Genomic DNA, 14,394 nt, shown 5'->3' with positions numbered 1-14,394 from the left:
CCTTTCTGTCTTAAAGTTATTACTAAGGCAGAAAGTAAGGGTTCAAAAAAAAATCAACCATGAAAAAGTTTTAAAGTAACTCTAAACATAATTAATCCACTGATAGGGCATTGTTTATTCGCCACACAAATAAATTTATTTCTAAGCTAAAATAATTTTTTATCACTGAACTAATAGATATAACAGCACTGGATTTGAAAAACCAGCACTAGATCAAAGGGCAGGCAGTCTTTTAGAGCTCTTTGGGCATAGTTCCAAATTGCCAACCAGAATGGAAAAAATGGGAATGGGAATGGGAATGGGAAAAAGGGATTTGGTGATTCAATATATTAAAAGGTGGTCACCAGGGGAAATCGCCCCAATTTAGGAATAACCTCAAGTCAAAATTGACTTTATGGAAGTTTATTTACAATTGAGAAGAGAGAGGGGAAATAAGGAAATAAGAATCTAACAAAGTAGGTAAATTACTGAAATCCTCTAATTAATCCAGGTAGATCTAATTAACCCTCAACTGTGAGTCAGAGGGCCAGAGGTCTGGAATGAGCTTTGTTTCATTCACAGAGCCTATTAAAAGAAGTTCCTTAAGAGAAGTTCAGGAAGATTCAGTCAGTTTTTAAACTCACCAAGGTTTTTGTGTTCTAGCCAGCACTCCTCCATGGACCAGAAGAGCTCCTTCATCAGTAGCCCTCTTCACCAGCAGCCCCCTCCCACTTTGCATGTCCAATCACAATAGACACTTCTGATAGGACTGCCTAGGGGGCAGTCAGTTGACTCTGATTCGTCACCCAGTCTAGAACACGTGAGTTACGAATTGGAGGTGCTCTAACCTTTGGTGATTAAATCTAAAGACGGGCAGTGTAGATTTAATCAAATTATCACAATCCTCCCTATGATCATTTGGGAGACTGGTCTCCCCAATTGATCATTTGACATAATCATCTTGTACCCCCTAAATTCTAACTACAGTAGTTAGAGATAAGAGGTAAGTAGAAGAGATAGAAAGAGCAAAACCAATGTTTTGCTAGGCACATCGACAAAAAGCCAATTAGGGGGCAATCCCCTTTGGCATAAGAGTTTACAATTCAAATAATTCTGTTCAATCCCCTCAAGTTTAATTAGTTGCACCCCAAAGTTCATTTTTTGATCTTCTTCAGTGTAGATTTCTGCAGGCACCCTTTCTGGATCATCTTGATTCAGTGTAGGTTTCTACAGGCAAATAGTCCATTTTCTGGTTTCAAAGCATTAGCAGACTTCTTTTCCTGAAAGTTTTCTCAAAAAAAATTTTTAAACTTGGATTTTTATAAAAATACAATCCCCCCTAAAGAGGATGTTTAAAAAAGAAACACATCAATAAGCTCAGAATACATCGTTGAGTTATGGGGTATATGAGGCAATCATCAAAAGAAAAATCATACCATTGTTGGGTTTGTACCCCAAAGAGATCATAGATAAACAGACTTGTACAAAAATATTTATAGTTTTGCTTTTTGTGGTGGCAAAAAACTGGAAAATGAGGGTATGCCCTTTGATTTTGGAATGGCTGAACAAATTGTGGTATATGCTGGTGATGGAATACTATTGTGCTCAAAGGAATAATAAACTGGAGGAATTCCATGTGAACTGGAAAGACCTCCAGGAATTGATGCAGAGTGAAATGAGGAGAGCCAGAAGAACATTGTACACAGAGACTAATACACTGTGGTAAAATAGAATGTAATGGACTTCTGTTCTAGCAGCAATGCAGTGACCCAGGACAATTCTGAGGGATTTATGGAAAAGAACGCTAACCACATTCAGAGGAAGAACTGCAGGAGTGGAAACACATAATAAAAACAACTGCTTGAACACATGGATTTAGATGGACATGATTGGGGATATAGACTCGAAATGACTACACCAATGCAACTATCAACAATTTGGAAATAGGTCTTGATCAATGACACATGTTAAAACCAGTGGAAATGTGTATCAGCTATGAGGGGCAGGGGGGAGTTTTATCTATTAGTTCAGTGATAAAAATTAATTAAAAGAAAAAAAATTGCTACTATTAACAATAAAAAGATGAAGTCATAAGGAATGAAGAAATAAAAGAAATTATTAGAAACTATTTCAACCCAGTATTTGAATAATACTGTTAATCTAAATGAAAGGGATGAATATTTGTAAAAACATAAAATTCCAAGAATAATAAAATAAGAAATAGAATGCTTATATAACCTAATCTCAGAGAAAAAGAAACTTAGCAAGTCTTAAACTATCATAAGGGAAAAATACAAAGATGAGATTTACAAATTAATTCTACAAAATATTTTAAAAATCATTCTAGTACTACATAAGCTGTCTGGGAAACATAGGAAAAGAAGGGATCTCACAAAATTACTTCTATAACACAAATAAGATCTAGACATCTAAACAAGAGAGAGTTAAAACAGAGAAAAGTTCAATATCCCTAATGAATATTGATGCATGTTTTAAATAAAATATTTCCCTGAAAACCATAGCAAAATGTAACAAGGATTATATACTAAGATTAGGTTAGATTTATACCAATAGAGCAGGGCATATTTAATATTAGAAAAATAAAAATATTGACATTATTAATAACAATAATGACAAAATCATATTATTAAGAACAGAAGTATAAGCATTTATTAAGCATCAACTGTGTGCCTGCCACTTACTAAGAACTTTTTACAAATATTATGTCAACTGATCCCTACAACAACCCTATGATATAGGAGTGATTAATATTCCCATTTTATAGTTGAGGAGACAGAGATTAAGTGATTCGTCTGGGTCACATAGTTCATAAGGTTAGATTCTAACTTAAATCTTCATAACTCCAGGCCCAGGACTCTTATTTATTGCATTAGTAGCTGATTCAAATATAATCTATTTATAATATCAATAAATGCAGAAAAGGCTTTTGACAAGAATGCCACAGTCCTTCCTATTTTTTAAAACTTAAAAGCAGAAAAGTAAATAGATCTTTTCTTAATTTGATAAGTAGTATCTATAAAACTACTAGCGTATTTTTTGTAATGGGAATAAACCAAAGACCTCTCTAGTAAGATCAGTAGTAAAACAAGGATGTTCATTATCACCATAACTTTTCAATATAGTCCTAGAAATACCAAATAATAGAAATGAGACAAGAAAAAGAAACTAAAGTAATAAAGATAGACAAAGAGGATAAAAAAATGTTACTTTTTGAAAATGATAGTTTACTTAGAGAATACAGGAAAGTCTACTAAAAAGCTAAGACTAGTTGAAATCAATTCAACAAAGTTGCAGGATATAAAATAAATACATATAAATTACTGGCATTATTACGAACAAAAATCCAGCAAGAAGAGATAGAGAAATTCCATTTAAAGTAACTAAAAAAAAGTGAAAAATATTTGGGAGCCTACCTGCCAAGACAAACCCAGTGACTATATGAAAACAATCACAAAAGGTTCCCTACAAATAGAGAGCTAACAATTGGAGAAATAATACTTGTTTGTTGGAAAGCTAACCCAATTTAATAAAAAATGACAATTCTATCAAACTTAATTTACTTAGTGCTATACCAATAACACTACCAACTAATTGTTTAATTGAGCTGGAAAAAATAATAACAAAATTCATAGGGGTAAAATGAAGAAAAAACAGAGCACTCAGCGTCTCTTGCCACTTCCTCTCCTGCCATCCTCAAAGGTTGTCACCTCTGGGGGCAGCTGGGTAGCTCAGTGGATTGGGAGCCAGGCCTAGAGACGGGAGGTCCTAGGTTCGAATCCGGCCTCAGCCACTTCCCAGCTGTGTGACCCTGGGCAATTCACTTGACCCCCATTGTCCACCCTTACCACTCTTCCACCTAGGAGCCAATACACAGAAGTTAAGGGTTTAAAATTAAAAAACAAACAAAAAAACAACAACAACAAAAAGGTTGTCACCTCTGTGTTAGAGTTCCTGCTGTCACCATGGCCCTCAGCAATGCCAAAGTCCAAAAGCAGATCAAACACATGATGGCTTTCATTAAACAGGAAGCAAACGAGAAAGGCAAAGAAATAGATACAAAGACAGAAGAAGAATTCAATTTTGAGAAGGGTTGTCTTGTACAAACACAGAGACTGAAGATAATGGAGTATTATGAGAAGAAGGAGAAACACATTGAGCAGCAGAAGAAAATTCAGATGTCCAACTTGATGAATCAGGCAAGATTGAGGGTCCTCAAAGCCAGAAACGACCTTATCTCAGACTTAATAAAGGAAGCAAAGGAGAGACTTGCCAGTATCATGAAAGATACTCCCAAGTACCAGGTGCTTTTGGATAGCCTTGCCTTTCAGTGTTTATACCAATTACTGGAGCCCCAAATGATTGTCTGTTACAAAAAAGATGATCTCCCTCTGGTCATGGCTGCAGTGCAAAAAGCAATCCCTTTGAACAAGATTGTAGCCAAAAGAGATCTTAATATTCAAGTTGATCAGAAAACATTCCTCTCAGCAGAGATATCTGGAGGTATTGAGATATTTAATGGAAATGGTAAAATAAAAGTTTCTAATACCCTAGAAAGTAGATTGGATCTTATAACCCAACAAATGATTCCAGATGTTCATGTGACCTTTTTTGGGATTAATAACAATAGGAAATTTTTGGACTAAGCCTCTGATGAGGATGAATCCATTCCATCTGCTTATCAATGAGCTATAAACGTGTCTAAAATTAAAAAAACAATTATCAAAGTTCCTCCTTTTTGATGTGTGATAATGAGATTAAATCTACCTTGCCCTTTCTCATATCTAATCACCAAAAGTATAAGCAACTCCACTTAACTCACAAGTTGGGAGGTCTCTACCCTATGTGTGCTAGAGACCAATCAAAATTTACCTACTGCCTCCTGGGCAGTCCTAAGAAAAGTTTCTGTTGTGATTGGGCATGTAAACTAGGAGGAAGGCACAGGAAGTGACACAAAAGAAGCCCCTTTAAAAGAGGGTTCAGTGAGTTCAGCTTCACTCTTCTTGTTTGTGTCTTGGACCTGAAGGGTTCTTCTTGTTTGCGTCTTGGACCTGAAGGAGCTTATTGTTCGTGACTTGGACCTGGAAGAGCGCTGGACCTGGGACCCTGAGACCTTGGTGAGACTGTTCTTAAATCTTTCCCTTAATACTACACATGGTGAGTGAAGAAAGCTAACTACCTTAACCTCCAGAGAGGCCCTTGATTGGGAGAAGCCCTTGTGACTAAACCCCTTGTTAATTGACTTTTAGGCTCTCTGGTTGGGCCTCTGGAGTCCTGCTGGAGTAAAGCCCAGACTTGAATACAAATATAGTTCATTAAATTAGATCTAATACTCTACCCTCTTCTCATCTCTTTACTTCCACTCTCCTATATTTTGTAAATAAATTACTAAAATCATTTTAGGAATTGGTATTTATTCAGTTCCTTGGCAACCACACCTTTAAATATTAACACCCAGCCAAAATCCCCTTTTAGCCCTTACAGATGCTCTAACACTGTCCTACCTTCTTCAGTGGAATAACTTTTTTGTAGAATGCCATCAGACTAAGTGTTAACTTTGGGACTTAATGTTAACTTATGGACTTAACTGTCAAGAAGTAACCTGGTTCATCCAGATGTTCTAATCTCCTCTATCAGTTGCATGGTTTTCACTGAGAATCCTACCACTGTAATTTGCCTTAGATTGGAGTGAGCCATGTGAGGTATATCATAGCCTATTTGCATTTGATTTCTATAGGTTACTTTAAGGAGCATGCATTCTTGCCAGCATTAATAGTATTACTCCTGTTAACTCTTTGGGCTTACAGACTTTCCTCAGTTACATCTGTAATTCAAAAACCCAAGCTATGTGAATATGCTTTATTAAAATAAAAAATATGTGGACCAAACTAAAAAAAAATCCATTGGGAAGAACAAAAGGTCATGAATATCAAATGAATCAATGAAAAAAAATGTGAAGGAAGATGGCCTAGTAATAGATTGAACTGGTCATTGAAAAGTGGTAATCATCAACATAGTCTGGTGGTACTAGTTAAGAAATAGAGTGATAAATCAGTAGAATAGATTACATACACAATACTCAGCAGTAAATGGCCACAGTAATCTGGTATTTTGTTAAACTTAAAGAGCCAAGCTTTTAGGGCAAGAACTCACCATTGGCAAAAATTTCTGGGAAAACTAGGAAGCAATTTCGAAGAAACAAGTCATAGACTGATGTCTCCCACTTCATGCCAAGATAAACTCAAAATGGATACATAATTTAAACATAAGTCATAAGTAAATTAGGGGAACAAGAAAAAATTACTTGTAAAATCTAAGGATAAGGATAGAATTTATAATCAATCAAGAGATAGAAAGATTATGAGAAGTAAAATGGATAATTTTAATTATATGAAATAAAAATTCTTCGCACAAGCAAAATTAATGTATACAAATTTAGAAAGAAAGTAGGAAACTACGAAGAGGGGAAGATTTATAGAAAGTGTCTATGATAAAGGCCTCATTTCTCAACCATATAGGGAAGCGAGTCAAATTCATAAAAATATGAGCCATTCCCCAATTGATAAGTAATCAAAAGATATGAACAGACAGTTCTCAGAAGAAAACAAAGCTACCAATAGTCACTTGAAAAAATACTCTAAATGACTAATAATTAGAGAAAGGTGAATTGTATTTATTTGTTCTATTTATTTATTTATTTGCAATTTTGCCCATGGTTACATGATTTATGATTTTTCCTACCCCTTTTTCATCCCCCCTCCCAGAGTTGACAAGCAATTCCACTGAGTTATACATGTGTCATTGTTCAAAATCTATCTCCATGTTCATATTTGCAATAGAATAATCTTTTAACACCAAAACCCCAATCATTTCCCCATTGAAGCACATGATTGATCATATGCTTATCTTCTGTGTTTCTACTCCCAGTTCTTTCTCTGGATATGGATAGCATTCTTTCTTATAAGTTCCTTGATATTTTCCTGGATCATTGCATTATTACTAGTAGAAAAATCTGTTACATTTGATTGTGGCACAGTTTATCAGTCTCTGTATACAAAGTCTCCTGGTTCTGCTCCTTGCACTCTGCATCAATTCCTTGAGGTCTTTCCAGTTCACATGGAATTGCTTCAATTCATTATTCCTTTCAGCACAATAATATTCCATCACCAACATATACCACACTTTATTCAATCATTCCCCAATCGATGGATACCCCCTCATTTTCCAGTTTTTTGCCATCACAAAGAGTGCAGCTATAAATATTTTTGTTTGTCTTTTTCCTTATTATCTCTTTGGGGTACAAAACCAGCAGTGGTATGTCTGGATCAAAGGACAGGCAGAGAAAGGCAAATTTTAAAACTTTGACACATTATCTCATATTTACCAAATTGTTTAACATGACAGAAAAGGAAAATGACAAATACTGCTGGGGATGTTAAAAAAAAAAAAAAGAGAGAGAGACTTTTTTTTAAACCCTTACCTTCTTAGAATCAATACCGTGTCTTGGTTCCAAGGCAGAAGATCATTAAAGGCTAAGCAATGGGGGATTAAGTGATTTACCCAGGGTCACACAGCTAGGAAGTGTCTGGAGGTCAAATTTGAACCCAGGACCTTCTGTTGCTGGCTCTGGCTCTCAATCCAATGAGCCACCTAGCCTCCTGGGACATAATACTATTGGTGGATTTGTAAACTGATCCAATAATTCTAGGGAACAGTTTGAATTGTGGGAATTGGAATGTCCAAAGATTTATAATACTTTGCACACCCTTTCATTCAGCAATAATATTACAATAATATCTCAAAGGGATCAAAGAAAAGAGAAAAGGATCTTTTATTATAAAATTATTTATGATTTTATTAATGTCAAAGAATTGAAAATTGAGGGGATACCTATCAATCAATCAGAATGTTTGTGATAGAATACTATTGTTATAAGAAATCATGAGGGTAATGATTTCAGAAAAACCTGGGAAGACTTATATGAACTTATGCAACTATACTGTAAAAATGATCAATTATGAAAGACTTAGACCATCTTGACCAACACAATGTTCTAAGACAACTCCAAAGAACCCATGATGGAAAATGTCACTTACCTGTGGAGAGAGAAGTGATGAATTCCAAAGACTGAAGTATACTTTTAAAAAAACTTTTTTTTCTTAGTTTTGTGTGCATGCGTTTTCTTTTGCAACATGGCTAATGTGTTTTTCATTACTCTAAATGTATGATAGATATAATATTGTTTATTGCTTGCCTTCTCAATGAGTAGGGAAAGGATGGGAGGAAGGGAATGGATTTAAAACTCAAAACTGAATGTTAAGTAATTTTTAACCATCTTCAAGAATAGGGAGGGAAAGGAGGAAGGGAAGGAATTTAGATCTTATCATTTTGGAAAATATAAGTTGAAAATTGTTATAACATGTATTTGTGAAAATAAAATATCTTTGGATAAAAAATTTAATATGTAACTTGGAAATTATTTAAAGAAATAAATTTATATATATACACATATTTTATAAATGTTCTATGTTAATTATATGCAATATAATTACATTGTATTACATTTAATAACTATATTAATAATATGACATTATATAATAATGGTATATTGTGCTATTGTATTATTATATTAATGTTTTATCTTGATAACATTATAACATATTTAATAACATAATATATATTATTGTTTTATATTCTTTAAACTATCATGTTATGCTGAGTCTTCTCTTCTCAAAGCTAAATATCCCCAAGTCACTCAACCAGTCTTCAGAGGGCATGAATTTACAATCCTTCACTATCCTTGATGCTGTCCCTGGAAAATCTCTCTTATCTTGATGTTTAATATTTATTGCTCTCAAATTTTTTTTTTTGGCACTGAAGACACAGATGGGGAATAAACTTCTCTTAATTGTTTTCTCAAATATGTGACATATTGGCACTTTGATTTCCTCTATCCTGAAAAATAGTAAAGCCTAGGTCAATGGGCAGCAGAAGTTCTCCTGATCTAGGCACTAGCTATACCTATTGTCTTAGGATCTGGCAGTTTGTATCTCGTGATGATTACCTCATAATGTTAATGTATTAGACCACTTGTCTAATTATCATTTTCCCTTCTCCCTATACTGTTGTAACCCCAATAAAAACACCAGTATGTCGGCTAAGGGTTAAGCTCTTCACCATCAGAGCTCTATGCCATGGAAGCTCTATCCCACCAGAGGTAACTCTCTGTCTACTTCATGTCAGAACTTTCTTTGTCTTTGTGTCTTTATTCTCTCCTTATGCTCTCCTTTCCTTGGACGTTAACTCATAACCTATTTTTCTCTCAGTCCCTGGTTCCCCTTTCTGAGTGTTTTATCCACTAGGAACTTTTGTGAAGTCAGTAGATGTCCTCAAACCATTAGTCACAAAGATTTATGTAACTCATCAGCATTTTAGACAATCTCTGGTAGAAGGCTCCAATAGCAGAGTTCTCTATTACCATATGTCTTGCCTTGGTCTGCAGATTTATTCCCTGCCACTCAAAGGGAATGCAGATAGAACTTCTTTCTGCCTGCCCCACCAACTCTCCATTCTCACTTCCACATTCTCCCTCTACATCCACTATTCAATAAACTTTTTTGAAGTTCATACAATCCATATTTATCATCCAATCAAGATTCTGGTAGTTACTGTCTACTGTTCTCCAGGATATTCTCCTTCTTCATTCAATGAGTTCAAACCCCAGTTCATTTTGCTCTCTGACAACTCCTCCCCTTGTGCTATTGAATTTATATATATTGATATTCCCTCAAACATCCTAAACTCTCAGCTTCATCATTCATTTCCCATATCCTCCCCCTCCAGCCTACCTCTGCTACACATAGAAATAGTCATATTCTTGATTTTTCCATCATCCACAAAGGCATCATCTCCATGTTCATGAACTGAATTTCCTTTATCTAATCACATTCTATTTTCATTCAGTATCTACCTTTGCCTTATAACCTCCAAATTCTTCTATTCTTCCTTCTCACATTCAATTCCTCTACCTGTCACTTATATCCAAGTTCAACATTCCTGCAATGATTATACTCTCCTCCCTTCCCAACTCAAACCAGTCAAATTCTACATTGTCTTATTTTTAGAATCCCTTGCCCTTTTATCCTATTGAAAATTTTGTCCTACCAGTCTTCAATCCTATATACCTCACACCATCCAATGCCTTTGTTTTTACACATAATTTGCTGAATGGAGTTAAAGAAATTTAGGAAACCATGCTGATTGAATCTATTTCATAATCTGAATGAGGCCCTCTACACATGAGGGTGAGTCTTTTATAGCTCCCTAATTGACTCACTCCCCTACAAACCATAGTAGCTTTTCCAAACCTCATTTCTCCTCATTCTTTCTACCCCTGTGGCCCACTCTCTTAGCTGAGAACTTTGCCTCATACTCCCCCCCCCCAAAATGAGGCCATTCACTAAGTTCTCCTTTTTATATCCTCTTCTTTACCTCACAATACTTAGATAACTTCTGCCCCTTTCTCTTCTTTCATTCCTGTTTCACATGAAGAGGTGGCCCTTCTCTTTGCCAAGGCTAATTCCTCTACATGCAAAAGTGATCTCATTGCAGCCTGTCTTTTCTGGCATATTGCCCCCTCTTTCATATAGTCTCTCACTGTCTACTGGCTGCCTTTCTGTTGCCTACTAAATATGCTCAGGTCTCTCCATCCTCAAAAATAATCCTCACTTGGGATTGAGGAGGTGGCTTAGTGGATTGAGAGTCAGGTCTAGAGATGGGAGATCCTGGGTTCAAATCTGACCTCAGAAACTTCCTATCTGTGTGATGCTGAGCAAGTCATTTAATCCCCAATGCCTAGCCCTTCCCACTCTTCTTTCTTAGAACCAATCACAATATTAATTCCAATAAGAAAGGAAAAGGTTTAAGAAAATAAAACCTCACTTGATCTACTTGAGCTTATATGATACTATCATTATTGATTTCTCTTTTCTGACTAAATTCCTTGAGAAGGCTGTCCACAATTGATGTTTCTATTTTCTTTGCTTTCACCTCCTTCTTAACTCTATAGTTTGGCTTCTGACTTTATTCAATATGATATTGCCCTCTTTCTAGTTATCAATGATCTCTTAATTGGACTTAATTTGAGCTCTTAAATTTGGAGTTAGACTTCCTGGTCATATAACCAACATTATGGAATACTAGGCATCTTCTTTGATTCTCATGATCTCTCAAATGTCTCCAAAAATTATATACCAAAGATAAAGTATCTTCCTCTGTCTTGGTGTCTAACCTAAAAGAAAGTAAAAACTCCATTAACTAATAATGTCTAAGTGAAGATCACTCAGTAGTCACTTTCTCTGCCTCCCACCATACTCTGGAGAGCAAGGCTGCACTAGCCACTCAACCCACAGACTTGCAATAAAATGCAACTCCACACCCTGCTCCATATCCCCTTCTAGTGCCAAGGAAATCAAAGATCTAAACTGCCAAAATCTGCTGAGACCTCAATAGCTAGTGCTATAGCAGCATTCTGTGCTATATCACAACTCCACAGGAGAGCAAATGAACAGATGGAATCAGGAAATATTCATGTCTGAACTTTTAATAAAGCTCAGCCCTATATTCTAGCCTTCTCCTCTTCATAAAAATTTGACAATCCAAACTCCAAAAGACAAAAATCTTCCCAGACCAAAATAGCACCAGCATGGCAGTGCTCTATACTGCCTCCTGGAACAGAGGACCAATAAATGTCATTATGAGGTAGGATGGGGGTGTTATGCAGCATTCTAAGATGCCTGAAGGAAAGAGCCTAGCATCCAGCTGGGATCACTTCTACCCCCTCAAAATTTACTTGGGGCAAAGACCTAAGTTATTGAACCATGAATTGCCCAATGTGGGAAGAGGTTAAAGTTAAGACACTTTGAAAGCCAGTCCCAAGGGAAACCACCATAAGAGCAAGAAGGAGACTGAAAGTGAGAAATAGAAGAAAATCATGGGAGGAAAAGAGACTGAAATCACAAATTATCTCAGGAGGAAGAAAGTTCAAAGACCTTAAGCATAAACAGATAAACTAAAAGGAGAAAATACTAGTAGCAAAAAATAAATATAAACTCCAAATCTTATAAGCAAGTTCAAGTATTTATGAATAAATACTGCAAACAAAATGAAATAATTCAACACCTGATGAAGCAGAGGGCCCAATGGATTTTGATGAGAACATGAAACTACCATATACTATTCCTGAGTGACTTAAAAAGGAAGTAAGTATTTAATAATAATAGTAGTAGTAGTAGTAGTAGTAGTAGTAGTAGTAGTAGTAGTAGTAGTAGTAGTAGTAGTAGGATTTATGGCCAAAAAGCTAATCTAAGGGTTTTTTCCCCTCAATCTTCATCCTTTTTAGACTCTCTGAAGGCTTTGATACAATCAATTATTACTCTTCCCCAGAATGTTATCTTCTCTCTAAGTTTTTACCACTGTAGCTCCTTGATTCTTATTTTACCTGTGCAACCACTCCTTTTCAGTCTTCTTTGCTGGATCTTCAAACTAATCATGTTTGGGTATTTTTCAGGACTCTGTACTGGGCCCTCTTCTCTCTTTAGACAATTTCACTTAGTGATCTCATCAGTTCCCATGGTTTCAACTATCATCTCTACATTAGTGATTTTAAGATCTATTTATGCAATCCTAACATCAATCTCAACTTTCCATTTTATATTTCCAACTGCTATATATCACATCTTAAACTCAACACGTACAAAACTAAATTCATTATCTTACTCCCCATCTCCTCCCCTTGTTTAAAGTTCCTTATTACTATGAAAGATGCCACCATCTTTCCAATAATCCATACTTACAAATCTAGGTATTCCACATTCTTTCTCATGCCACTCCCCCTCATATCCAATCAGTCATCAAATCCTTTGATGTCATATTTGTAATGTCTTTCATATATGTATATATGCCTCTTTCTCTCTTCAAATACTACCAACATTCTGATGCAGATCCTCCTCACTTCATGTCTGGACTAATTTAATAGACCACTAACTGGTCTCCCTGTCACATGTTTCTCCCCACTTTAGTCTATCATCCAATCAGTCAAACTGGATATTCCTAAAGCATTAGTTTGACCATTCACTTTCCCTACCCCCATTAAACCAACTCCAGTGGCTCCTAGTTACTTCCAGGATCAAATATAATTTTTTTTTACTTTTCAAAGCCCTCCATAAGAAAAACCTCCAAAACCATCTTGCCCTTCCTATCTTCTTATACTTTACCTTCCCCATCCAGTCACCTACCTACCCACATACTCTGTGATGCAATGACACGGACCTCTTTGTTGTTCCTCCCTCCAAACACTCCATCTCCTGAATCTGGTCTTTTTCCATGGCTGGCCCCCATGCCTGGAACTTTCTCCCTCCTAATCTCTGTTTTCTAGCTTCCCTGAGTTCCTTCAAGTCTCAGCTAAAACCCCACTTACTGCAAAAAAAATCTTTCCCAATCTTCCTTAATGCCAGTGCCTATCCTCTTGTGATGGGTGAAATCTGAAATAACTGAGGAAACAATGGTTCCAGTTTCCGAGTATATATATTTATTAAGCAATATATGCTAATAGCATGACAAATCAGGACCTGGCCTCCTCCTCAGGCTGGACCAAAAATATAGAAGACAGATGTTTATACATTAAAAAAAAATTCATAAACTACAAAGCAGGACACAAGATCAGATAATCAGATTTCTAATTGGGGGAAAGAGATTTTCCAAGTGGGGGGAAAGGAGGAAGTGAGTCAAATTGGGTAGGGGCAGGTTGGTTTCAAGGTCTTTACTTTCCCAGAATTAGAAGATACTGATTAATTGCATGCATCTCTATTTTACAAAACAATAGATGCTTTTTACCATCCATTTTTCCATGAATTATTTGCAGAAAAGCAATAAGATGCAGGATGATACATGTGGATTATATTGGATGGATCCCATTGGTTCTCTTGAATATCACATAAAATGAACTCCCATTTTGTAACCCAATTTTATTTCTTCATTCTGTCGATTATCTTTAATGTATATATATGCATATACACATATATACATATATACATGTAAACTTTAAATAAAGTTTATATATTGTCTTCCATATTAGACTAAAAGATCCTTGAGAATAAGGACTATCTTCATCTTTCTTTATATTCCCACACTGTACCTGGCACTTAAGAGATGCTTAGTAAGTGCTTGTTAGGTAGCTATTAACTAAAAATTGGGACCAAATCTATTTCCTAAATTATTGCTGATCTCTTTCCCCTAAGTTATCAACTTCATACTTGTTAATAGACTAAGGCTATTTTGGATATAATGGCCATCAGAATCTATTCAGTAAATGTTTCTCACTATAAATGGGATGAGGAA

The 14,394-nt window shown here is 35.7% G+C and overlaps 1 protein-coding gene across 1 annotated transcript; it reads left to right on the top strand.

Annotated features, from left to right (window-relative positions):
- Window positions 1–3,962: 3,962 nt before the first annotated feature.
- Window positions 3,963–4,643, top strand: LOC123234917 (V-type proton ATPase subunit E 1-like). The gene has a single exon (XM_044660923.1). The coding sequence runs from the start codon at window positions 3,963–3,965 to the stop codon at window positions 4,641–4,643; it is 681 nt and encodes a 226-aa protein (XP_044516858.1).
- The last annotated feature ends 9,751 nt before the right edge of the window (window positions 4,644–14,394 follow it).

The sequence above is a fragment of the Gracilinanus agilis genome, chromosome 2 (genome assembly GCF_016433145.1).
Source record: "Gracilinanus agilis isolate LMUSP501 chromosome 2, AgileGrace, whole genome shotgun sequence".
In the NCBI taxonomy this organism is placed as follows: domain Eukaryota; kingdom Metazoa; phylum Chordata; class Mammalia; order Didelphimorphia; family Didelphidae; genus Gracilinanus; species Gracilinanus agilis.
This window is presented reverse-complemented; position numbering and strand designations above follow the sequence as displayed.